Source organism: Poecilia formosa, unplaced genomic scaffold (genome assembly GCF_000485575.1).
Source record: "Poecilia formosa unplaced genomic scaffold, Poecilia_formosa-5.1.2 Scaffold256, whole genome shotgun sequence".
NCBI lineage: Eukaryota > Metazoa > Chordata > Actinopteri > Cyprinodontiformes > Poeciliidae > Poecilia > Poecilia formosa.
The window spans coordinates 1-26,812 of NW_006800195.1; the positions used below are offsets into that span (position 1 = coordinate 1).

General features: G+C 39.6%; 1 protein-coding gene across 1 annotated transcript; it reads right to left on the minus strand.

Moving 5' to 3' along the window:
- Positions 1–4,927: 4,927 nt before the first annotated feature.
- armh3 (armadillo like helical domain containing 3) lies at positions 4,928–26,407 on the minus strand. The gene is made up of 26 exons (XM_007570138.2): positions 26,263–26,407; positions 24,589–24,698; positions 24,434–24,490; positions 23,906–24,052; positions 22,900–23,007; positions 22,681–22,773; positions 22,466–22,540; positions 22,280–22,366; positions 21,275–21,331; positions 21,120–21,163; positions 20,598–20,658; positions 20,459–20,505; positions 19,914–19,989; positions 19,635–19,728; positions 18,353–18,454; positions 16,890–16,948; positions 16,729–16,794; positions 16,494–16,563; positions 16,068–16,128; positions 15,885–15,973; positions 14,669–14,751; positions 13,762–13,888; positions 13,486–13,561; positions 11,342–11,420; positions 6,955–7,071; positions 4,928–5,880 (listed from the first exon to the last, which is right to left on the minus strand). The coding sequence occupies exons 2-26, from the start codon at positions 24,688–24,690 to the stop codon at positions 5,788–5,790; spliced, it is 2,070 nt and encodes a 689-aa protein (XP_007570200.1). The 5' UTR covers positions 24,691–24,698; positions 26,263–26,407; the 3' UTR covers positions 4,928–5,787.
- Positions 26,408–26,812: the final 405 nt, after the last annotated feature.

Genomic DNA, 26,812 nt, shown 5'->3' on the forward strand with positions numbered 1-26,812 from the left:
GAAAAATTCATTCTCGTCCGCATTTTCTGGATTTAACAGCTGCCTGTGGGCGTGTAAATAATGTAGTCAGTACCAGAGGCATGACCCTGATTAGGCGGCACCAATGAGGGGCGCCGGATGTACACTTCATGAAGTAGTTGTGCTCCTGCTTTCTCCTGTGGTTGCGTCACGATCATTGCTCTATGTTACCTTCTGACATTAAACAGCATCAAGATCAAATCCATCCAGCTTTTTTTTTTTTTTTTTCCCCGCTGGTAAAACTGATTGAAAGTTAATTCCTGTGCGTGATACCGCTCTTTGAAACATGCGCTGATGTTTACTGTCATTCAGTAAGAGGAAATCAATCAAAAGCTATTAGTTAGACCAGGGCAGCAAACAGCATTAAATAAACAATGCTGCTGCTGTCAATGATGATGATGTGATCATGATGATGAGTAACCTTACCTGTGAGCGGATCGAAGGATCTGTCCAGCTCTCTGGAGTCAGACAGACTCTGATCCTGACTCCTGGATTTCATCCTTTTCTCTTATTTTTCACCAAACCGCCGCGCTGCGCTTCATTCACGTCTTTACTCCCGCTGACATGTCAGTCTGTGCGCGCTGCTCAAACAAAAAAAATAAAAATAAAATAAATAAAAATAGATCAACAAAAGGAGGAAATCTGTCTCTGCGGTCCCTTCTTTCCCCAAACCGGAACGTGTTTTCTTCCTCCGACTCTCATCCACGGTTCGGATGGATTCTGTGGAGGTCTTAGATTCAAGTGTCACTTTCCTGATAGTTGGCGCACAACAACTGGATCCGTGCTGAGTCTGTCCCGCTGGTGCGCCTCACATTTGTTGGGAGAGAGGAAGGGAGGGGCGGGGGGCGCACAGCGTCACAGAGAAGCGGAGAGATCTGCGCTTATCTGCGAGACGCTGGAAAGGAGAAAGATACGTGTTTTTTTTATTATTATTATTAATATTATTGACTTTTTTTTTTTTTAAAGCAGGCGGCCAGCATATTATTTTCCAGACTCCTGAGTCTGAGCTTTAACTGGGCCATTCATTAGCATATTTTAAGCAAAAATAATTTATATTTTATTTGTCCTAGATCCTTTGGATCCATCCTGATCTATTGTCAGTCAGTAACACGTTTTCTATCAGCATCCCCCGCATCCTGATGCTGCCACAACCAAGTGTTACATTGAGGATCTTGAATTCATTGTGATTTGGAGTATTACACTTTCACACAGGGTTCTGCTTATTTGCCAAACAATTTAATCCTCGAGTCCCTTACACGAACTGAGTGAGCTTTCTTGTGACCATTTCTTGCGACTCTACCATGATGTACCTGAGCTGTAGATCAATGCAGTTATTCTTTAATTATCATGTACTTCTCTCTCTTCTCTGATTAATGTCTACCTTGCTGAGTGCTCTCAAATGACCAAGATCCGTGGGTCGTTGGTTTTGCGTGTCATTTTGTTTCAAAAGATCATTCGTGAGTTTGACATTTTTTCTGTCATTTACTTGACTTCTGTGTTGTTCAGTCATCTTTCTGTTTCTCAGTGATAACTCTGGTCACTTATCCCCTCAGTTCCTCAGTTATCCCCTGACTCAGTTGATTAAACCTGATCCAGTAATCACCTCCCCACAATTTAAGCCTCTCTGTTTCAAGTCGCTACTTTCCAGATCCTTCCATTATTAGGTCTTGTTCGGTGTTGTCACTTTTAAACTGCAAGTTCTGATTTCTCCTTTGAGTTTGTTCTGATGATTGTTTGTTTTTCTTTCTTTCTTTCTATAAATATGTTCAAGCTAACCAGCCTCTGACTGAGACTCTATAGATAACTTCTAAACGGGATTTTATTTATCTGTATTAGCGTAAGAGGGGGTTAAATACAAATGCCAACCACACAGTTTAGATTTTTCCTTGTAAAAACAATTGCACAAAATCTCAACGAACTCAATTAGCTTGTCATTTAAATGTGATGAAATATGAAAAATAAATAAATAAATTGGGGTGTAAATACTTTTTCAATAAATTGTATACTGAGAGTTGTTTGGAAAAAAAAGAAGAAAATGTACCAGCTTTTTGTTTAACAGCGACCCTTTGTTAATCCTCTTATGTGATTAGCCTCTGGACGGCTATGGCTTATTTATTTACCTGATTATATTTTTGCAATCACCAACATGTTCCTGTTTTTTTTTTTTTTTTTTTCTATTATTGTAGACAGAAACGTATCAGTCTGCTGCTAAATTCACTGAAAACCTTGAGTAGAAAATCCTCCCCCAAAGAAAGCTGGATGAATCGGATTCACATCTCTGGGAAAACTCACACAGCTTCCTTGTTCCCAGAACCACCAAATGTGTCCCGTTAAATATAAGCCTTTTATCAGACGAACACTGATTTTTAAAAAGCGTCACTAATGGCTGCCACCTAAGAAGCGCAGTACCAGTTACAGAAATTAACTATTTATCAGCATTTCTGATTTTTTTTTTTTTTTTGTCTCACCAATTCAGTGGCACACCCTCTATTTGTGAGCATGTTTCCTCGGTGTTTGAATCAATAGGAAGGAGAGAAACCCATTGAGGTTCTGGACGGGTAGCAGCAGTTAGCGCCGCCATAATTAGCTCCCACTGGTTTCGCTTATAATCATGCTGCGTTCAATTTGTCTCGGAAAGTCGGAGCTCGGATGCCGGAACTGGTTGCGTTAAACCAGAGGGGCTCTGCTAACCGAGGTGAAGCTCACAGCTGCTAGCAGAAGAAAACCAGGGCCAGAGAAGCTGGCCCTGGTTTTCAGACCCCTGAAAGATATATGTTCAAAGAAATGCTTTAATTTAATGAACATGCTAATACGTGGCCAGAGTTGTCAGAGTAACAACTTGAATAGAGAATCTGCAGGTGAAGCTAAAGGCCTTCAAACGAACAATATCAAATTAACACATGGTAAAAGCTGGTTAGCAATTATGAGAAGAGTTTGATTTGATTATTTGAAAAGGGTATAAATCATTTTCAACATGGATGTTTTTTTTTAATAAAATGTGTTTTTTCCCTCTTTTACATTGTTTTATCTGTATGCTATCTAAAAAAAACTCATCTGTCATCATTCTGTCATTTAGCAAATGAAAAATCATCATGGGATTCCCAAATGAAGCAATGGAAAAAGGCCTCACTTCCTGTCAGTGAGGTGTTATACAGTGCATGTAAATATCTGAAGTTGGTTGAAGGTCTTTCTGAATCATTTCCAGTGAGTTGAACAGACGAGTTCTGCTGTTTTTGTAGATAATCCTTCCCTGACGTGAGAGTCGGGATGTTAGTTCACGTGTTTGGCGGACAGAGCCAAGCCTCAGCCGGCGTGTTAAACCGTGTGACTCCACATTAACGCTGCTGCGTATTCATGAAGTTTCATTGGAGCATATCAGCCTCCTCATCAAATATTCATCTGGGTGGAGATGGCATCCTTTGTCTCCTCCGAACACCCACTGCACGCTTTATTTAAAATAGTTTTTCTCTCTGGGCTGCAGCCTGGAAACAAACTTGGCTCCTTTAGAAGACGCTGGTTTATGACGTTTACTACGACAGATCATATGTGGAGTGAATTTGTCTGTCAGAGGATTATTTTTCAGAGTGCGTTACAACCCTCTCCGAGCATCAGTCAGAGCTTGTTATTGGTTATCTGTCAGCTCCGCTTTCCACGGGCGCTGAACTTCTCCGTAAAGGAGGTGAACAAACATCAATACTGCTGGATTTACTAGTCCTAGGGCACAGAGTGCATTTAAATACCTCTCCGGAACAGCTTTGCTTTCTGCCTCTCCTCTTTTTGATTATATCTCACTGGGCCTCATTTTTCTGTCTCTTCATTCTCCATATTTCTCCTTTGTCTCCAGTCTTTCTCCTGCAGCCCGTGGATTATTTCTCTTGGTCTTCCGATAGAGGACGTAATAATCCCTCACTCGCCTGCCTGTCTTTTTTTTATTTTTTTTAAAAGCACTCTGTTCATCACCAACAAGCATTAGTTTTTTTTTTTCTTCCTGGAAAAAAGGATTTCTCTTTTTCTGATGTTTCATCATTTTATTTGAGGGATATTTTCCAAGTACTTCCAGAGACAAATAGCCACTTTCCCAGGAGTTGGAGATGGATGTTTGAAAACATATCATTTCCTTATATTTTATGGCTTTGTTTGAAGAAAAAAATATGTTTTGCACGCGTTTATTTTCTATTAAAATACTTTTTATTTTACCAGGTCCCAGGAGATCCCAACCAAGGTTTTGATGTCTTATTTCTTGCTCCTTACTCTTTAGTCAAAACAGATTAAACATTTTCAGCAGTACTGACTGCTGAAAAAAAAACAAAAAAACAATGGAAAACTTTTTCACAATGTAATTAACAGGAAAGCTGCAGCTTGTGCACCCTGATTCCTAATACAGCCCTGGGCAAACACCCGTATCACCAGCCGCCACCCATTTTGTTGACTGTGGCTCCTCAACGGGTAGAGAGTAGTTATCCTGCAGCTGGAAATGCAATTGTCACATTTTGAAATTACTTATGTTCTCATTTACTCGCTCGCAAAACTGTGACCATGTTTGTTCACAACTTTTACCAGAAGTCCTTCAAACTAAATCAGCTCTTGCATCCTGCACCAAACACAAAACCCCCTGGATATTTTCAAAGCTCTTTTTCCACGAAACACGACTCGGCCGAGCCCAGACGCGCTCCGTCTACCTGGAGACAAGCCTCACATTTCACAGCTGCTAAACGGGGAAACTCAGGAGAAACAAACGACCCCAGACAAACAAAAAAAAAACACGTTTGTTTTCAGTCGCTGTATTCATCAAAAGAAAACATCTTTCACTGCTGAGTGTAGTGACCGAGCGCACATTCGCTGATCTGATGAAAGGTTATGAAAGAAACTTGATGTGGCGATGTATTCATCATCTGACAAAAAAAAAAAATTAAGTTGGAAAAGAATGTTTATTTAAAAAAAAAAAAAAAACATAAATACACCTACAGGATTTAGAGATAACAGACAGGCCATACACTGGATAAAATTGCATAATTAATTGTTGACTTTAAACCAAAAATAATCACCTCAGAGAGTTTTATATCAAGGTTCTTTGTCCCGCTATAAACAGTCATAATTAGTGCCAAAACGCACACAGGTGTGTGTGTGTGTGTGTGTGCACACCTCAACACTTGCAGGTTAGTTTGTTAAAGAGAAATGACGGTAACAGCAGCAGGGATATCTCATTTAGCTGTCGTCAGTTTTTAATCACTTTGCGGCGTCTTCGACTCAATCACCTTATTGTTCTACGCTTCAACAGAAATAAAAGTAGAAAATACTTCAGAGAACCAGAGGTTTTGTTTCTTTTTACATTCACTCCACTCCAGATTTTCAAGAGCAAAAAAACAAAAAAACAACCTAAAAATCAACAAGAGTCACTCGGGTCAAAACGGCTCAGAACCACCATCACCTCAGCTTAGGGAACACAGAAAACCTAAAATGTCATGAACTGGGATTATTTGAACAGCAGGAGGAATACTTTTTGTTCCCCTGTCAGTAACAGTCCAGCTGATTGCATTCAGACACCTCCAAAACCACAGAAGAAGAAAGCGTGGACAAGTACTGGACGGCTGCGGCGTCCGTCGGTTTTCCACCGCTTGGTTCACTTTGACAAAGGTTGTGGAAATGGAAAGAACCGTTGAGGACTTGTCTGGTCTGTGTGCGAGTGAGTGTGTGTGTGTGTGTGTGTGTGTGTGTGTGTGTGTGTGTGTGTGTATGGGTCCACATGCACATGAAGGCCAACCCAAAGGCTCAGGAGATGGTGGAGAACTCTTTGAGCAGCACGTCCTGACTCAGCGTGTTCAGAGAGACGTTCTTCCTCACGTTCAGACTGATGGAGCGCACCTGCAGACAGAAACGGTCGTCACCGGAGAGAAAACACACACTCCCACCGAGCCGAGGACACACACGCACACACGCACGCACACAGCCTTCTAGCGCTCCTAAAGCTAAATTATTCCAAGAAAAGGCAGTGGGCGGCAACAGGCAGCTTGTTTGTTTCTTGAATGCACTTCCGACTTGGTAGTTTGAAAAATATTTGAAATAAATATGTTAATTCTATATTTCTATAGACAAAATAATACAAAAAATTTGGTAACACTTTATTTGAAGGGCTGTGCATAAGACTGACATAACATAATGATCATAAACACGATAGAGTCTTCATGAACTGGTGTCATGAAGTGTCGTTCGGTAAATAATGACACTTTTAATGTAAAGTTGCACTAGAAGTTGCATTAAAAGTGCAAACTTTGCATTATTTGGTCAGTAATGACCCTTTTAATGCAAAGTTCTATTAAAAGTCCATTAAAAGTGTCATTATTTACCAAATGACACTTCATGAAGACTCAGTTCATAAAGACTCCTTCGTGTTCATAACAGATGTTATGTCATGTTTATGACAGTGTCATGTCAGTCGTATGTACACCCCTTCAAATAAGGCGTTGCCAAAAATTATTACATCTTAAATGTAAATGAAAGTTAATCTGATCTTATTAGTTTAAAAAGTGGTAAAAAAAAAACAAAAAAAAAAACAATACGCCCCCCTGGTGTGTTATTAACCTCTTAAATGAATTGGATGGTCTCAGAGTGACCAAAGTAACTAAATGTGATATTCATCACAGAGTGGGGTTTCAAACTGACTGCCTAAAGAAAAAGCTACACTGAAGGAACTTAAGATTTACAAAAATTCAACACAACTCTTCCATTAGAGACGCTGCAAAAACAACAGACTGACAGGCTGCGGACGGATAGAGCGATGATGAAAGGAGAGAGGATGGACAGACGGAACAGCAGACGAATGGATGGTTAGAAAGACAGATGGAGAGATTAGTGAATGACAGGACGGACGGGGAAAACTGAAGCGCGACGGACAGCGGGGCTGGGTGAGGAGAGAGACGAACGCATCGGGTCTCTCACCAGCTCCTTGAAGAACGCAGCTTCTTTTGGCTGCTCTGAATATCTCTCAAACTGGTCCAGACCGTCCTGCAGCTTCAGGGTCAGAGTGTCGTAATTGGAGCGGACCACCTCCAAAACCTAAAGAGGTGAAAAACAAAAAATAAGAATAATAATAAGAGAAATACGGGTCGCGAAAACAAACCGCTATATGATTCAAATAAGTTCCCGTGTCTCAGGGTGACACGGTGAAACAGAGAGAGGAAACGTAAATTATTGATGAGTTTTTAAATACATTACTGCATTATTTTATTCATGAAGGATCATGTGGAGAGACGCGATGCTTTGTGGTGCAGACCACCAACCGGGCAACTAAGTGTCATTAACAGACTGCAATCCTGCCCAGATTAATCTCTCTGCGTCTCATAGCTTCTATTAATCCTCAATTTTTAACCTAATTTATTATTTTGGTGCTTTTATTTATTTTTTTAACCACCAAAGATCGACATCAGGATCAGAATCAAAGTGCTTTCCATGAGGAAAACTTTGCTGTGGTATAATAACCAGATGAATGGACTGGTTAATCCTCGACTAACCAGCAATCCTATTTACTGAGAGGCTGAAAATAATCTGGCTGCTGTCAGAGGTCAAAGGGCACTGCAGCTTTAAAAGTTGTATTTTAGGAATACAATTTCTACTAAATATGCTTTTTGTATCTTTTTTATCCTTCCACGGTATAAATAATGTTTTTTTTCTTTCTTTGCATAAAGGCGACTTGCGTAGATGGTTGAGTTCGTAAAACACTTTGGATCCTGCGTTAACCCCTCACTTCGCTCGTGGGCGTCTGAAGAGGTTTTGATGAGAACAGGTGACTTGACTCTTCAAAAATATATTTTGTTGATTCATTTGTTTGATGCACTTGCATGAATAATTAATCCAAAGAGACCTCAGACAAACACATACGAGCCGAACGTTCAAACTAGTCCCTCCTGCTTGTTCCTGTGTTCGGCCCCAGCGGACTCGGAGCTTTTCTAACGTCAATGCAGTCGGATTCGGTGTCGTTTCAACAGATGTGAACCTAACAACGTTAAACATTTGTCTACTATTTATTCAATTTAAAAGCCAATTAACTTTTTGTTTTGTTTGTTTTTTTTAATTCACAGCGAGTGCCAAATAGATCCTGTTCTGCTTGCTGTTTCTCTTTCAGTCTCTCTGGAAGTACGGCGTTAAAATATTCATGGCCACACATCTCGTTCCTTAATCTGCCTGCTCTTTTGTCACAGCCCCGCTGCTACACGTGTGCAAAACAACAAAAAAACATAAAAATTTGTACAGCAAAGTTTGACCTCCAACTTCTAATGGGAAAAACTGAAGAAAGCAAAATGGAAAACTAAGCAAAAAAAAGAAAAAAAGCTATAATCGTCAGGTTTTTTTTCTGTTTGAAGTCATGAATAAATAATAATTAGCAGAAAACACAGTGAAGCTTTTGATCCTGTGTGACGTGAATTCAGTGTTTGTGCTTACAGGGATCGTCCATCTTCCACAATTGTAAGGACATGGAAATTCAAGGTTTGTTTCATTTTATAAAACAAACAAAAAAAAACACTTTGGCTGAGGGACAGAACGTGACAACGGAAAGGCAGAAGAGCTCTCGTCTCTTCAGGTCAACGCTGCTCAGTTTGGACCATTTCGCTCAGTAAATCGTACGGCCGGTTAACTCTACTTTAGTGTTTCTAATTTCTTTACAAATGCCACATGTTTCAAAGTAGCTGTTCTTTCATCACTTTACTGACAAAAACCGTGCAGAAGGTCGGCCTGCGTTTCATTCTGGGGAAAGACAAAATAGCTGAGAAAGCTTTGTGGGAGCTGCAGCAGCTGCTGCTGCTGCTGCTGCTGTTGCTGCTGCAGCTCCTGCTGCTGCTGCTGCAGCTCCTGCTGCTGGCAACAAGATGAGAACTGCAAAAGCCAAATCAGGAAAATATCCTCTAAAAATGAAATGACAGGAACCAGAGATGCAAAGATAGAAAAATTCTGGTCGATATCCTACTGCTGCTATCGAAAATGAAGATAACCAACATGTTGTGTATCTCCATACCAGTTCAACAGAGTGCAAACGGAAGGAGGTTGTAAGAAATGCGTTTAGAAACCTTTATTCATGTCATTGTGTTGCATTTTCTGCTTTAGCGCTGTATTTCTGGGTTCTTCACTATTATTCTTTTATTTACTGCTTTCCACGTTTTCCACCTTGCAGCACTTCATGAACTAGATATTTTTCGTCTTTTTAACTGACCGTCCTTTTATATGTGCAGTCAGGGACGCTGTGTGGCTTAAAGGATCAAACTGGGATCAAATTTTCCTTCGTGACCCTTTTTAAAATTATGCACCAGTGTTCGCCGCTGTTCAGTAAAACCTGCGTGCCGACAAAAGGGTCAGCATAAAGCAAAAAGCTTAGTCAGGAGGTTTGGGCAGGGCTTTAACCCCCTTTGGCCCCTCTTTGAGTTTCTAAATTCATCTACAGTACAGCGTGCTGTAACCGGCTGCTAAAAGCACAGCTGGGGTTTCGTTGGGTTTGAGGCTTTCATGAATGTTTCATTTGTTTTTCCTGGTTTTCTTTTGGTTTTGTTACAGTAAATATAACATAAAAGCCCAAAAAAAAAAAGAATTACATCTAATGCTGCAATGTATTTTTTTTTATATATCTTCAGATAAAATCCACTAAATCAAATAGTAAACACACGTTGAACATATTCAGAAAACATATTGCGCTATATTAGACCGCTACAACCGATCGTAGAAACAAGTCGTAGATGTTTAATGCGTTTCTGGTTGGATTCAGTGAAAACATGCAGATGGTGAGGAGCGTTTTTGCATCCAGTGACAGTGAAAAAGTATTTACTCCCCTCACAGAATTCATGAAATGTTGCAGATCAAACTCATTTAGACAAGTTTGCATATCTGGTCATGAGTCTTTCCCATTGCTGTAGATTGAAATCTGCTCCACTTTTCTCTAGACAGAGCATCGTTTTGATTCGGCAGATTTAAGCCCAGACTTTGACTAGGCCACTCCAAAAGCTTAACTTTGTTTTGCCATCCAGAGACAAAAAAAAAAAAAAAAAATCTCACCATTGAGTACTTTTGATATAGTATTAGTACAAATGTCTTAGTACACTTGAAATAAGAAATAAATGCATTACAAGTAAGTTTTCAGCAAGACACAGGAGCTTGTTTTAATTAGGCAATTCTTTAAAATTGGTGAAAAAGTTGCAGTTCCACTGACAGATTATTTCACTTACAACATGGAAAAATGCCTGGTAAAACCGAAAAAAATCAAAAAAAAATGAAAAAAAAAAATCAATATTAAGGAATTATTGACGTAAACAAAGATTTTATATTTTGCTGAAAAGTTTCTTGTAAGTTACTTTTATCTTACGTCATGTGTGCTAAGATATTTTCACTAGAAACTAGACCAAAAATACTTGGTAATATTTAGTGTTCTTGATCAGTCTATTGGTTACGGTTGGATCATGAACTCTGACCTTAACTGAGACAGGAGGGGCTTTAGCTGTGATGAACTTTTTTAAAAGTCTTTTCATGAAAATAATTTAAAAAATGCAATGCAATTCATAAATGATTTTTGCAACACCTCAAAAATGAACTAATGTAAAAAAAAAAAAAAAAAAATTAAAAAAAAGCTGCCTAAGGTTTGATAAGCTACATATTAGCGGGGATGAACGTGATGTGGAGAAACACAAACGTTTGCAGGACAAGTTCTGCTGTTCTCCCCGTTGTTGTGAATAAATCCAGCAGATAAAAGCACAGAGGTAATTAGAGCACATAATGACCAAATCCATTACTCTCCTATCAGGTGGGAATAAAAAGGGAGGAAGTCTCCAGGCGGCGCTTTCCATCCTCACAGTTTCACAAAAATGATAAATGTCTGCAGTTGGGCCCAAATAAAGCGCGCCGCCTTCTTATGCTCTTCAAACAGTAATTAAGAAACACATTAATGGTTGAGAAGTTGTCCAGCTGCGTCTTTTTAATTACTTTTTTTTTTCCCCACTTTTAGTGAATCTCAAAGCCAGAGGGACGATGTGAAATGTAACTATTTACAAGAAGTGTGGATAGACGTCTCGTCATCATCATAAACAGTTTGAATCGTGAATTTCTGGCACAAAACTGTCGCTAATTTTGAATCTATGGCCTTTATTTCTCAATAAAATGCAGATAATCTCCATTACATACTATTATCAATGCTTCCTGTGGTTTTAGTTTATTCAATCTCATAGATTGGGGATCACTTGGTCAGATTTCAGACACGTCGAAACCCAAATAATCCCAGGATGTTGCCGAGCGAACTCGTGTTCAGAGTTAAAAGAACTGAAGCGGGTTTTTTTTGTTAGTTTTTTTTTACCTGTTCCTCTGACAGCTGGGAGATGTGGTTCACTGCGGCGTACGACTCAATCTTGGGATTAAAGTGGTTGATGATGGCACTGAAAGATTAAAAACAAAAAAAAACAAAAAGAGGTTTGCTGAAAAGCTGCAGACAGAATATGTTAAACGTCTCCTCTATGGGAAGTCGCTGCCAATTTTGTCGATGTTTTATCCGAGGTCTGACCTGCTAATACCAACTTTCCTTAAAAAAAAAAACTACACAATACATCTAGAATACTTAAAGTAAACAATGTAATAATTTGGCATGACATTTCCAAATATATCAGAAGAATATTTCAATAACATTTATTTACAAATGTAAAACTGGAAGCTTCAGTTTTCCTTGAGCATGAGGAATGTTAACATAAAGAGTCACTGATCTGGGATAATTAATGGAAAATCGTATCGGCAGGAACCCCAATATCCTGTTGGCATGGAAACCGATTTTAGAACCAAGTAAATCTGGCTCTAAAATCTGGGGGACAAACGGGAGGTGAACGAGAAGCAAAAAAAAACAACAACAAAAAAAACAAAAAAAAAAACACACCTGCTTCAGATTAACGCAAACGTAAATCTGACTGGAATCCATCATGCCAGACTAAAGAAGGTACGACTTTATTGCTTCACCTGAAGAGGATTGCCGAAAGCAACCTCCCAACGTGTTAACATAAGAGGATAAACTACACTACAAAGAACCCAATTCATCAGAGACTCTAGAGAATCTGCTCTAAACAGCAAATGTGTCCGTCAGAGAGAAAAGACGACATGCAGTGAGGACGCTAGAGGACTTCTCAAGGTCGAATATACACACATTAGGAAGTTGGATTGCTTCATAATCACTGGCAGCCTTTGTAAAGACGTGTAAAAAGCCTAAAAATACTTACATTTTCTGTCACGGTAGCATAAATTAACACAAAAATATTTTGAAAACAAAAACCGATCTTAATTTGAGAACATTTACAACGCTGTGAGTTTTTGCCCCCTTAAAGATTTCTACTTGTTTTTGTTCCTACTGAGCATATTTGTGTTAAGATTTCCCATTTTCCAAACTGACCTTTGCACCTAAAGCCTATTAAACCAGTTCAGATGCAAACTGAGCCAGTGGAGCGTTAAAAACCAGCAGCAGCAGCCAGTCAGTCATAACTCACTCCCAGCATTCCTTACTGTCTCTCTGAGCCAACACAAATGTAAATTCAGAGACATTGCTCTCCAGCATTTGCTCTCAGTCTGAAGAATAAACTGCTTAGTAGCTCAAATACAAGTTGACTCAATAAGCATAGCTGGGAGATTAAATGGCTTATCCTGTGTTAGTCTGGAGTGCGTAATATTTCAAATATATCAGTCTGACAGAACTGGAGAGATTTTTCTGTCACCGTAATTCTTCTGTGGGCACAAAGAGACGACAGATGGAGAGAACTGATGGGGGCAAAATTGAATCAGTTCCTTCATTTGAGTTCATTTCGTCATCTAACTGAACTCTTTATAACCTCCTCTGCTTCCATTCTTTTATTTTGTCAAATTGTCTTTTCGGGTTCTGGGTCGAAGCATTTAAATCAACTCGTCGTTCTCTGAAAAAGCAAAAGTATTCATCCCAAGTCAACTTCTTACCATTCTGTAACGTCACGAGCTCAAGCTTACAGGTACTTTATTTACATTTAAAACAATAAACGATCTCAAACTAGTGCAATGTTGGAGGAGGAAGGGGAAAGAGATGCAGATGCAGTCACAGCTGCAAATGTTTGAGGGTTTGTCTCCTCTTCAGCTCATCTTCACAAAACGGCTCAAGTTGGGTCGACTTGGCTGGAGAGCTTCAGGGAGCTTCTGTTTTCCTCACAGATTATAAATTGGGTTTAGTTCTGGACTATCTAAAATATGAGATCAAAAAAAAATACACTAAAGATGTAGTCCGAATTTTGGGTGAGGTTCGGGTCGGCCTTGGATCATAAACCAAAATCTGTTGCAGGTTTGGTTCCAGGGCTGCAAAATACCAAACTTCATCGGTCGTTCCTTCAACCCTAACCAGCTTCCCTGTCCCTGCTGAAGAACGGCGTCCCTGACGCTCAATGCTGTCCCGTTGTGTTCAGGGTGATCCACAGTGTTCATTCACAAGGCGAGCGTCCTTACCGAATGTTGACGAGGGCGTGCGTGACTTTGCTGGCTGCCTCCTTCCACTGTCCTGTGTTGGTGGATACTCTCAAAACTGGAGGGAAGAGGGGAAAAAAAAAAAACATGGTCTGATAGTTCACTACCTTTTTCTGTAAATTAACCCATAATTCATTTCTCAGATTTTTAGAAAGAGACACTGAAGCCCGTTTCCAGGGCTAATCTGGAGCTGGGTAGCTAGAGAGGTCATGTGACTCCGCTCCGCTCCATGGTTTATGAAAAGGTTTCCAAGCGTACCCATGCAGTAGAGGTTGTCAAAGACCTGGTGCATTCGGACAATTTCATAATACAGTTCGTCGTAGCTGTTGGATGTGGGCAGGAATGTGTCTCCGTAGGTAATAAACATGTTGAACAAGTTTACCACCTAGAAAAGGAGACAAGATTCAGGGAAATCACATATGAAACACACGAAATTAGGATTTGTAAGAAAAACTAAACTAATACTGAAGAACCATCTTGTTCTTCAGACGTCACCATAACAGTGGTGGGCACTCTGCCGCTAACGCACCAGCAGCAAAGCAAATTATTTGTGTAGAGATTTTGCTAACGTTTAGCACATTTAGCTTCTCCTGGATTCATCTTTCTGGACAAACTCTAAAGCGCTAACAGTTTGACATCTGTGTTGAAGTTTTTGGTTATCGACTTAAGAATTCATCAAGTAGTTGGACGCTTATGTTCATGCTCTTATTTTGAAGTGTTTAAAGACTGTTTACATAGCAGTTCTGTTTCCTTTAGTCAAGTTCTTCCTCTTTTTTCCCCCCAGTAACTTCATTTCAAAAAAGAAACACGCAGGAATAAAATAAAACACAGACAAAAGAGAACAAGATATTGTCATAAACACAACATTTAAGGGAATTATGAAATGTGTAAATTATGTCAAAATTGAACTTATAATATTTATATGGTTTGAATTGAAGTTTTTAGCATTAGCTGCTGCAAAAGACCGTGTTGGTGCAGCGTAACCAATGACTACATTAGCACAACTAATGATTATTATTAGCGCTTTGGGGTTAGTGCAGCCAACTTTTCTAGCTAGCGGTGCTCCACACCTGCAAACAGCAAACTTCAACATTAACGCAACAAGCACTGGCTGGTCCAGAAATCTCCCATCTCCACTCTGCGTGTGTGTGTCAGCATTTCTCACCAGCAAGGCCAGGTGAAAGATGTTGTGCTTGGCCAGTAGTGTTGTTTCATTTGACAGCAGGAACTTCAGCAGGTTGATGAGAGCTGCATGGACAGAAAGACATGCTAGCATTAAAGACATAATGAGGAGAATTGTCTCCCAGCAGAGGCAGATAGCAGCAGCCTCTCAGTGGGCCTCTTCATTAAGGAGGATAATGAAACTCAGGAGGTGGGGGCGGAGGGTCCTTCCAACACCAAATCAAGGATGTCTGCAAGCTTTTACCGAGGAAAACAAAACCCATCATGGCACCTAAAACGAGCGCCCGCTCAGAACAAACGGCGACATACGCTGACACAACAGCACACCGAAGGAAGATAAAAAGCATCCGGCGTTTTTAATTCGGCTGTTTTTCGTCTCCGGGTTTATTTTCTGTTAAGCCGTTATCGCCAGCGAGAGGGGGCGAGCCCGTGTTACTCGGGGAATTAATGTGATTATTGGTCCGATTAGAGAAATCTGTATTCCAATGAGGCGCGATGAAGCCGTTACAAAGCTGAAATGTTACCCTGCTGTGTGTTGACCCAGCTAAAAGTAAGGCCTCCAGGATGGATGGATCTCTCTTCAGAGAGTCATTATCCAACCTCAACGACGCAATGCATCTTCAAAAGAACAATCGCATCGAGTGAAGGAGAAAATGGGCTTATTCTGCCAAAACAGAATTACTCGAAGTTCAGAGGCAGCACAGTAAATACATCCATGTGGTCCGGTCACTAAAGTCTCGATACTGTTATAATATTGTGGTTCAGTACACTGTGTGTGTACGTGTAAAAATCAACTTGAATGGAAAATGACAATACCTCTTTAAGTCGCTTTAAACTAAAAATTGTAGATGTACAATTTAAATTTTTTTTGCAACACTTGTTTGTAACAATTATTTCGTTCAAAAATGCAATATGATATAATATGATCGGCCGGTTTAGAGCCTGATCAGTCTCGTTGACCAGCCTATCAAAACCTCACAAATCTTTTTTTTTTCTTCTTCTGGTCAGTTAATGCACCTCAACACTGTGCTAAGCAACAACCCTGACAACAACACTGTTCGGTGTGGAAGCTGCTTCTGACGGAAGAAAAGTCACGGTGGCACAAAGTTCCCTCTGCTGAAAGTACCAGCAGACAGACGCAGCTTTATTTCAACAAAACAAAACACACACACAGCTAAAAGTAAGTGAGGTAACTTTACCTGACCACAGCTCTCTCCAGGTGTAGTGTAGTCTGATTCTGCATTTCTTCTGGTAACATAGCAGTTTGTGAATGATTTGAACGCAGCGCCTTCAAAGGAAAATCGTGCCTTAAAACTTGTTGTGGAGAAAACATAATAATAGACGAATCACAACGGTATCCTCGTTTTTGAATGTGTGCTTACAAGTACAGATCCATGGGGAAATCCTTCATCATATGAGTGACGATAAACTCCACCATCAGATCTACATGCAAGGAGAGCAGGGGGGAAAAAAAGAAATCAGGACTATTAGAAAGAAATAACTTAGTTTAACCTCAAAAAGCAACAAGTTTGAGTTCAGTTTAGTAAAGAGAGTAAAATGAAAACTGTTCTTTTAAAGGAAATTGTAGACCTGTATGAAAAAGGTAGACGGATAACGAGAAACAAAGCTTAACTATAATGACTGCGCTATACAATGTGTGGTGTAAAACAAAAGCAAGGCATCAAAAATCATTGAGTTGGGAAAAAAAAGTATTTTCTTGAATCTGTAGCAATACATATATTACAGTTTTAAATTATTAAAACATTATTTTCAAATTAGATAGGAGATTACGGTTGAACAATGTTTACCTAGAACAGCACAAACCAGCGGACGTGAAGGGATGTTTTTACCCGCCGCTTTCTTCCGGTGTCTCATCGGCTGGAAACCAGAAAATAAAATCACTTTAAATGCTTTACGTGCGCAGATTCACACGCTCCAACGTAAAACCCACACTACGGCACCGATCAAAGTTGATTTTGAATCTTAACGTCGCACAAAAACGACTGAAGCGAGCAGAAGCGGCGTGAAGCGCCGCAGACTTACCATCCTGTGGAGGCTGACTCTGAAGTTTATGTTGTCGTCGTGGAGAAAGGCGTCGGCGTACTGGTCCTGTGGTGAAACCAGACAAACACAGAAGCGTTCGGACGTTTGTTTGGAGGACACGGACAGAGATGTACAGCTCACAGCAGGGGGGAGGCTCCCACCTCGGCGATGCACGTGAGGATGATCAGGCACAGTCTGGCGCTGTTGAGTCGATGCTCGTCTGTAAAACACACAAACGGCTCTGAGCGATAAAAACGATTCTGAGACGACTTTGATTCAGACACTTCTGCCTTAAGCCTTTCTGTCTATCAGAACCGTAGACTGATCGGTTTGAGCATTCTCAGGGATATTTTTGCCACACGATTTTAAATATATCTGCTGTTTCTTTTTTTTTTTTTTCTTTATTACGATACTGTGCGTTTGAGGATGATTTTGTCTTCACCACATTCAAAAGGAAGTTAAAGCTGCCTGGTGTGTTCATTTTTGTCCAGATGTTTGCAGTTTGTCTGCTTCATGTCAGCTGCTTGCAGACTGACAGAAGGAATTTTATCTCTACTTCATTTTGTCGCACGCTGCGCCACATTAAGTGGTGCAACCAGAGCTTTGACCAAACTGAAATGAAAATATACTTTTCGGCAAGTTTGACTTTTCAGTTTAAAATATCTATTATTTTTTCCCCTGATTTTATGTAATATTCTAATATCTCAAAGTCTGAATGTGGGGTATTCATTATCTGCAAGGCATCCTCAGAGTATTATAATATTTAAAGAGTTGAAATATTTCACTCTATTTTATGAAGCTATATAGTATATAAGCTTCATCTTTTGAAACAAGTGCCAGAATATATTGAAGTTATTCAGAATATTCTGATGTACATGCACTACTACTACTGCAATATTATTACGTACATTATTAGTCCAAATGTTTCTATTACTGCTGCTAATAACTATAACATTGCTTACAGAAGTTAAACATAAGGGAAACGTGAAATGTGACTTTCATCTTGTAATAACACTCTTGCATTTTTGTACAAAACTGTCAACAGTAATGACTCATCTAAATTTGCATACAATAATTTATTTATTTCTTAAATACATGACATCTCTGAGCTCAGGCTGAAGTTCCTCCTTCCTCTCTTGCAGGCCAGACTCTGCAGGGCTCGCTCCGTTTTAAATACGAACACGATTATTGTTTAAACTGACCGGCTCGTCCTCAGTAATCGGGCCTTCTGCACCTGACGTAAGCCACTCTTGGTTCTCGACCAATCAGACGTGTCAATGCACTGGTTGCCTTTGACAAAAAGAGACTTAAACGTCACACCTTTTGATCTTTTGTGTGAACCCACATATCCTGTTCCTGCTGTTACAGCTGAATTTCGTCCCACTGTGGGACGATGAAGTCTATTTCTTTTTCTAGTCTATAAAAGGACTGGATCTGAGATGGGTTCTGGCTCGGAACCAGAGCTGGAAGTGAATCACTCTGAAAAGGCTTATTATCTGCCTCTCCTTGTTTAATTGTTCTGTCCAGAACAATTAAACACAGCATGGCTATTTAAAAGAAAGAGACAGCGTAGATAAACGGGCAGGAGAACAAAGAACGACTTGACAGCAGGTTCTCTGTTTACCTTTAGTATCCTGCATTACGATAGAGGCATACTTGAGGAAGGTAATGAGAAGGTTGCTGGTCTGCAGGTTGGGATCCAAGGGCAGCTCCGGGTTATTCATCACTGCACAAGAAGCAGAAAATTAAACTGCAAAGTTTAACATAAATATGCCAAAAAGGAAACATGTGCAGCCAACAGAAGGGAGGTTTTTCTGAGAAAAGAACTAAACTTGTTTATCGAGTTAATGCAGCTTTATTACCCCACTGGGTCCAGACAGGGATCTACTGTTCCCAACCAAACACTCGTTCTTAGCCCACTGCAGGTCCAGAAGTACAGCAAAGAAGTCCGGGCTTTTTCAGGACACGTGATTACAAAACGCGCGTGTGCCGGGTCGAGTCTGGTTTGACTGGAAGCTTCCATGAAACGGCATGAAGACGGTCTGAGTGTGGCGCGCATATCTGTGTTTGAGGCTTGAACGTAAATATTTCATACAGGGAAAAGCAGTAATGGAGGGAGAGGCGGGCAGAGAGAGGAGCAGCTTTTAACAGTAAGAGGGCGTGTGTGTCGGAAACGACCTGCTTTTGAACATGCTAGCTGCAAGAAACGGCTTCCACAAAACCTGGAGTCACAGCCGTGTATTACTTTTTTTGGAGGGGGGGGAAATTTATTATACAATGTAATTTTGTGGTTTTTACTTCACAATTTTTGTTGCATGATAAATTTCTACCTGTACAGTATGTAGGTATTTTATTTTGATGGTGTGAGAGGCTTTGGGTGTACTTCATGTCTGAGTCTACTCATCAACTCTTTAAGACGTAATAAAAATGTTGAATGGAAGTGAACAGACAGGCGCTTCTGCACTTAAAGTTAACTTTATCATCTACACAGATTTCATCATTCCTTTTAAAAAAAAACAAGCTTAAAGCTTCAGTAGGTAATATAAAAATGTTTTTTTTTTTTTTTTTACATATTTAACAACAGTATAAAAGGAGACAAATAATGTATTAAAAATATTAGCTCCTCTGTGTCCTCCCTGTGCTCCTGCTGCCATCTCCAGAAACACAACACAATGTCAGCAGCAACCAATCAGAGTCAGGAGGCGGGTCTTCTTAGCGCCGTCAATCACTCTCATGCGCATGCTGCTGCAGTTTTAAGTAGGAAGCAAAACTTTTTAAGAACATTTTGGGAAACTTTTCACAATTTTATCCAGGATAAACACTTTCTGAATGCAGTGGTTCCAGCTCTCCAAACAGAAACAATGTCACAGCTCGTGTCACCTTGTACGTAAAAGTGAGTCTCTTACCATCTAGGGAGGGCGGCGTCGTGCCGAGTGGTGTTGTCGGTGTGGTTGGAGTGGGAGTGCTGGGTGTGACTGGGATGTCGATCTCAGGATGGCTCTGTTGAGAGACCAGAAACACAACGACTCCCTAATGTGAAAGGCGGGAATGGTTAAAGCCAGATTAGAAACACTGGAGAAAGAGAATTGCTGTGACCAATAGGGAGCCGAAAACCCTTAAAATCATTTGCTACTCATATCCTCCTTCCACTCGATAAAGTAGTAAGAATTAATGTGTTATTTTACCTGTGCCAGCACTGTGATGAAGTTCCTGTTCAAGTGGACCGCCTCGTAAAGTGCCAGCAGAATTGCCTCGTTTGTCCTGAAAGTTGGAAATGTTTCAAAATGAACACAATTAATTATGGAGAAAAAGAGGCTTTTTTTCCAGATAATTTTGGCTAACACAGAAGTTAAGACTCCCTGCAGGTTAAATCAATTTTATCGATAAATCACATTTAATTATCTGGATATTTTTTCCCATTAGTGAACTCCGTAGGTCAGACTGAACCACCCAAGAACTTGTTTGATGAGTGTTTTTTACAACTTTTATTTATTTTGACTTTGAGTTAGGGTTAACTCACAGAAGGAATGAACGAAATAAAATAGTTTTTTGTAAAGATATTTTCTGTCATTTGTAATTTCTTTAAGAAAAAAAAAAGACAAAAATCAATAAAAATCCACGTATTTCGTAATTGCATATTTGTTTATTTCTATGGGTATTTTAAGCAGCAATAAGATTGACAATGAGAGCAAAAGTAAACATGGTGCCTCATAGTAAACACTGAACTTACTGCACAGAGAGTTTCTCATCAACGTCTGCTATAAACATGCTGCCCACCTGTGGAGAAAAAGACAACGGCATAAGCAAACTAGGCATTTAAAAAAACAAACCGGCTTATTTTAAAACTATGAGATGAAAGTGGAACCTACCATACTAGTGAGGGTTGAGAAGAACCCGCCCTGGTTCTCTTCCTCTTTATCTTTGTACTGTCTAAAATGTAAAGAAAAAACAAAAACAACCAATAGAAAATGGGAAATTACACATCTATAAACAAAGAGGAGAGAGCCACATAACAGCACAAACAGAGATCGATGTTTACAATCAGACACAGAAAATACTCCAACATTTTATCTATGGGCTGCCGAACAAGCGGCTCCGTGAAGCCGCCATCCATCACTCTGATGCGTCTGTCTTTGAATGCAGACGGACCAAACCTTCTTCACAAACAGCATCTTAATTCCCCTCATCTGGAAAAACATCACAGACCACCAGAGCAAACTGCCAGATATAAATAACTTGTGTTGTTTTTGTCCTTCGTCAGAGCAGAAATAGAAACACTGATGACACCGGCAGCCTCATCACGCGCACACACACACATACACACGCACACGCACACACAGACAGCTATTACAAACCAGTTTGAGTCATGTGAAGAAATGTAAAGATCTCACCTGTTATATTCTGTCAGAGCTTGATGAAGGACCACGCCCATGCCCTGGGAATGACATGAAATGAGTCGTTCAGTCGTTAATCTACCAGATGAAAAGGTCGCCTGCTTCTCACCATCGATCTTTAATGAGGAGACAGCGAGCAGCAGCATACTTACATCGAGCGTCGGCTCGTCGTCCACAATGGAGAGTTTCACGATGTACGGATTCACAGACTGAAGAAAGAAAAGCAATCAGAGAACAACACAGATCATTTAGGCCGATGTTACACTTGGAGTATCGAAAACAGCAGACCTGAAGAAATAAGGAATATTTTAAAAAGTCATATCCTCTACATTAAGTATGTGTACCGTATGCTGCTATTTGCGTTACCTTTCCATTGAGCAATGTGCTACAGTGTCAAAGTGAGTGTATCTTCATAAATGCAGACAGAACCTCTGCATAGTGTAGCATGAGATTATTTATAACGGTCACTGCTATACCATTTGTGCAGTGCTTAAATAAATTCAGTGGCATAGGAGTGAGCTTTATAACGTTCTAACATTATCAACCCTATGCCAATTCAAAACCATGAATGGCTTGAATTGGCTATGACTCTGTTAGAGTCGGTAGCAGGGCGAATATTTGTTGTCCTTTTTTAAATTAAAGCAATTAGATCATGTCAGAGAAAAAATCAAATCACTAAACTGTTTCTGTTTGCATAGCAATAACTTTAAACCATAAAAGCTGCATGATCTTCTGTGGCTTAGAAATCACTATTTTTAAAACCGTGGTGTAGCTTAACTAATTCTATTCAATTCAAATTAATAAATACTTTATTTTTCATAAAGGGAATTTAAGTGTTGTCCTAATTCATATCATCTAATTATCTTCAAACAGTCTCTGTGAATAATAATCCTCTGGGCAAAAAGGATTCATACATTTAATGACAAAAAACAATTTGCTCTTAGGATCTTTTGAAACGAAAAGAGTTGGTGACATTTTTAAATTAATTTTAAATAAAAAAAGAAACTCTGATGCTCTTATCATCCATATGTATAATTTTCCATTAAATCTGTATTTATTCTATTTCATTTTTTAGTTCGGTTTTCATGAGCACTGAGGACATCAGATATTGTTCTGCATATTGAACACTTCAGCACACATATAAATGTTACGCTCACCTCGTACTTCCTGTAGTTGACCAGAAGCGCCAGCAGCACCACAGCATCATACCCATGCTGCCCTCTGCTGGACGGATCCGACAGAATCTGAGACGACAGGAAGAAGTCAAAGCATCGCTGAGCCAAAGGGCACAAACTGTTTTAAAAACAACATGTCAAATATCATTGTAAAAGAAAAACACTTACTTGTAGAATAGCTTCAAAAATGCTGTTGATCATCACATATTCCAGAATTGTGTTCTGGCTTATATTATCCGTTACCTGGAAATATAATTTTTCCACATTTATGAGTCGAGTTTAAACAGCATGAGAAGCAAATATTTAAGCAGATTACAGTAAAATTTATGGTTTTATTTTTTGTTGCTTTTTTTTTTTTTTTACATTCCATCTATTCTTCTCACCGTCACCAAACACAGTAACAATTTCAGGCAAAGGCTCTTGAGGCTCTCTGAGCTGTCGCCACAAAGCAGGCTGTCCAATCTCTCCATCAGGTCCTGAAAGAGACGCAAACAAACCTGAATCAACTCAAACAGCTAAGCTTTTTTTTCTTCTTTTTTACCCCCATGTGCTTTGCTTATTGCACAGATGGCTTCTCTTTTTTAAGGTGATTTATCACACACCTTCATCCTCTGCTCCGCCTTGTCAAAGCCCATGAGCATGTTAATGATGTCGAAGCCGGATGCAGACTTGTTCTTCTGATGAACCCCTCGGAAAAGCGCACAGAGCGTCTGGCAAGATGAGCAGAGATCAGAGATTGCTGCGAGACGTGAAAACCTTCCTGAATATAAATGCTGGGAAGGACACTGTGACTGGATTAAGTTGTTTTATCCGTTAAGGCAAAACATTTTTATAGGAATGGATGTTCTAGAAATAGGTTTCTTTGGTATTTTACGGCACTTTTTATATCTTTTGTTGTGTTTACGCTTTCTCTTTGCAATGTAAGTGTTCATATATTTAAAAAAAAATACTTAAAGCAATTAATCTACTGCATAATCAACATTCAGATTTGATTATCGCAAGCATCCCTGCATGACTTCAGGGTATGTGCAGGTTTCAGAGAGTCAAATTTAAGATTTTTTAAGACCTTTTTAATGCCACCCTGAATGCCATTTAAGACCGAGAAAAAAAAAAAAAAAAAAAAAAAAAAAAAAGCTGAGCTGTAAATAAAGGGCACGGTTTGGGGGATTCTGCTGTAATACAATCAAGCGCAGCAAAAACAATGACATTTCTGGCTCTTTGTGTTTCTCACACTCTCCGGCCCACAGACCAAACTTAAAAGTTTATGGATTTTTTTTTTTTTTTGCACAAAATGGGCTCGACCCCATATGGGTGGGGAACAGAAATGAGTCAATGACGAAAATAAACGTCCTGCATCCGACTGATGATAAAATTCCACTTATCCATGATAGACACAAAAAAGCCAGATAGCAAGAACATGTCAACAGCTGCTTTTGCATAACAGAAAAGTCCCACAAGACAGAACAGCAGTCCTGCCACCACAACATTCATGACCTCTGATTAATACAGTAAAGGCCTTTTTTTTTATGAATTCAAGACAGTTTAGGCCTTGATTTTAGATACGTGAATTCAAGACTTTTTAAGGATGCGCGGACATCCTGCGGTTACCTGCAGGGCGTTGACTACTTTGATCTGGTGCTCCTCTCCTAGAGCCTGGACGCAGTGGTGAAACAGGGAGTTGATGTTGTCTTGGATACGTTGCACTTCCTCCCCGTTTACGCTCTCCAATTTGGACTCCAGGTACTCCAAGTTCACCTGAAACCAAAGAATGTAGCACACTGGGGCAAAAAAATAATTTCACAATAAAATCCTTAAAGAAAAAAAAAGTAATTTAGTCTGTTTTAAATACAGTAAAACTGAGTATTTGGACAAATTATGCAAATGTCGCCACCTGGCAGACTGACGCACAGTCATGCTGCAGTTCAATCTGATTTGAGTGAATCCGCACTTCCTCTTGAACACGAGAACAGATTTTTGCAAATGCCTTTGTCTGTGAGTCACTCCAGCTGCTTCTGACAGCAGTTTTCTCTCAAAACTATTATTTTCAGCGCACATCACGATCACAACTAACCAGGCCAGACAACAAATTTCCAATCATGTCTGCAGACATTTCCACCGGAGTGCGTTTTTCTCTACCTTCATGAGAAACAGCTCGTCCCAGAAGCGAGGGTTATTTTTAGCCGGGTCTTCTTTCTAAATAGGCATAGAAAGGACGCCGTTGTCAGCACAGGAACAAATTTACTCCTTTCTGAAAACATCCACCACTTCTTACCACCCGCCGCAGCACTCACAGCAAAAATCTCGTCGTACATCAGAACCACCTTCTCTTTCAAAGGCTTTTTAGAGGATGACGTCCTCCTCAGCAGCCCTGCCTTCTTCTCAACTTGAGACATGACTAAGTCTGCAAAGAGAGCGGAAACAGAGTTAGCATGCAAACAGTGTGCAAAATCAGGAGGCACACAAAAACAAGTCGTCATTAACAAATGCTTAAAATGCAATATATAATTAAAATGTGCTAGCAGTAGCTTTTTTACATTGCAAAAATGGTTCTTCTGGCAGCAGGTAGAGGTTGTAGATTGTTTTGGATCTCTGTGTCTTGATCAGGTCATTCAACCTCATGAGCTCTTAATGGTGTACTATACTTGTTTCTGATTAGTTCTCAATATACAGAAATTATTGCAGGAAACGTTTCGCATGGGATTTATATCACCGACTACGCTGTCAAGTGACAAATAGTGGCTGGAAGCAATCACTGTTTACAGTCATACCACACCCAATTTGCTCATGGCTTTTACTGGCCTCTCCCACAGAATCTGAAACACGGATGACCAAAGGCATGAACAAAAGATTTATTTCATAACTCAACACAATAGCATCACAACAGAGGAAAACTAACACTGTAAAAGTTACAAAGAATTCCTGAAACAAGTCTCTGCAAATGTGCAATGTCTTGTTATTTTACACCTGATATTAACGCCACTGACTGTTTCAATCCCCCTTACCACGTTTGTCATAACGTTTCTGACATATGCACAAGTAGAAAAAACTTAATGTAACACATCTGATTCTTTTCTGCACGTTTATGGTTTCCGGAAAATCTACATAACATAATACAGACAGAAATATTTTAGGAGCTGTATTGCTACTAATGTAATTAGTTGTTTTAGCAGCCTATTTCCTAAAGCAATAAAACTCATATTGGGGAGATTAGACAAATGACTGCGCAATATTAACAGGAATTACTGTAATGTAAACAACGCAACGATTCGGCAACAGGTAAATCGCCTGTCAGTGGTTACATTTGCAAAAAATATTTTCCCATTTGTCTCACTTCACTTATTATGATCATAAACTATCAGCAAAGACGAATAATTTAACTCAGGACTATAGCAAACCACAGCGACGACCTTCTCAGAACTTCATTGCCAAAGGTAATATTTTACTGACTTTTAATAATTTACACCAACACAAGTGCACTTTCTCAATGGCTATGTTAGCAGAGCCCTACTTGACAGAAGTTAGAGACTCCACACTGAAACATTTTCGGTCAGTTATCGGCTGAAACTGGCTGCTATTGATGAAATCAATATTGATCAGTTCTAGTTGGAATCAGCTGCTAGCTATCTTATCTTGCGTTAGCTTCATAAGCCAGTTCTACTGAACTAGTCCATCTTCTTGAAACTACAAAAAGCGAAATCATGACCATCAGATATTTTCATCCTGCAGAAAAATCATTAAGCTCCGCAATGCAAGCCCGTTAAATTACCAACTGTAAACTCAATCGGGCCTTTTTACATATAGATGTTTCGCAGCTTTGGCTAACGCTAAGCTAGCTGATGTCTATTATTATTTATGTTAGCTACCACTGATTTAACTGTTACGAGCTAAGTGACAAACGCCTGCGTAATTACTGGTTAACTGTCCGTGTTTTTATTGTTTATATATGTTAATTTCCACGTACGTACCTCAGTCAAACAGTCAAATACCAATGGTAATGTAGTTCATGAATTCTTGTGGCAGCAGTTAGCTGTTAGCGCCCTGTTAGCATCCTGCTGCTCTCCAGGGTCTTAACGTCCGACAGGTTTCTTCATGTATTTCCTTCTCAATTCTCTGTAACATGACGTTTTCTTTTAAATACCGTAATCAGAAATCCTTTTTTTTTTCTTTCTTGACTTTTTATCACAAACGGGAGAGCTTTGAACACTTAAAACAATTGAAGAAAACCAAGCAATCAGACATTATTGCAAGAAAAAATATGTGTGGTCCTTGCACCAAATTAGATTCACTAAACAAAATGAAGTGCTCATTGAATGAAATGTAATGCAAAATTATCTTTGCTCAGCTCAGAATTTCTTCTTAAACTGTAAAACAGAGACACCTGTCATACATTATATTCATGTCGTATTTCAAAAATATCATTATTCTAAAGCTAAATATTCTAATTTATTGAACGTGACTGTACTTTACCATACATAGGTTTGCTGCAGAAGTTGAATTTTAGGGCTGCACAGTGGT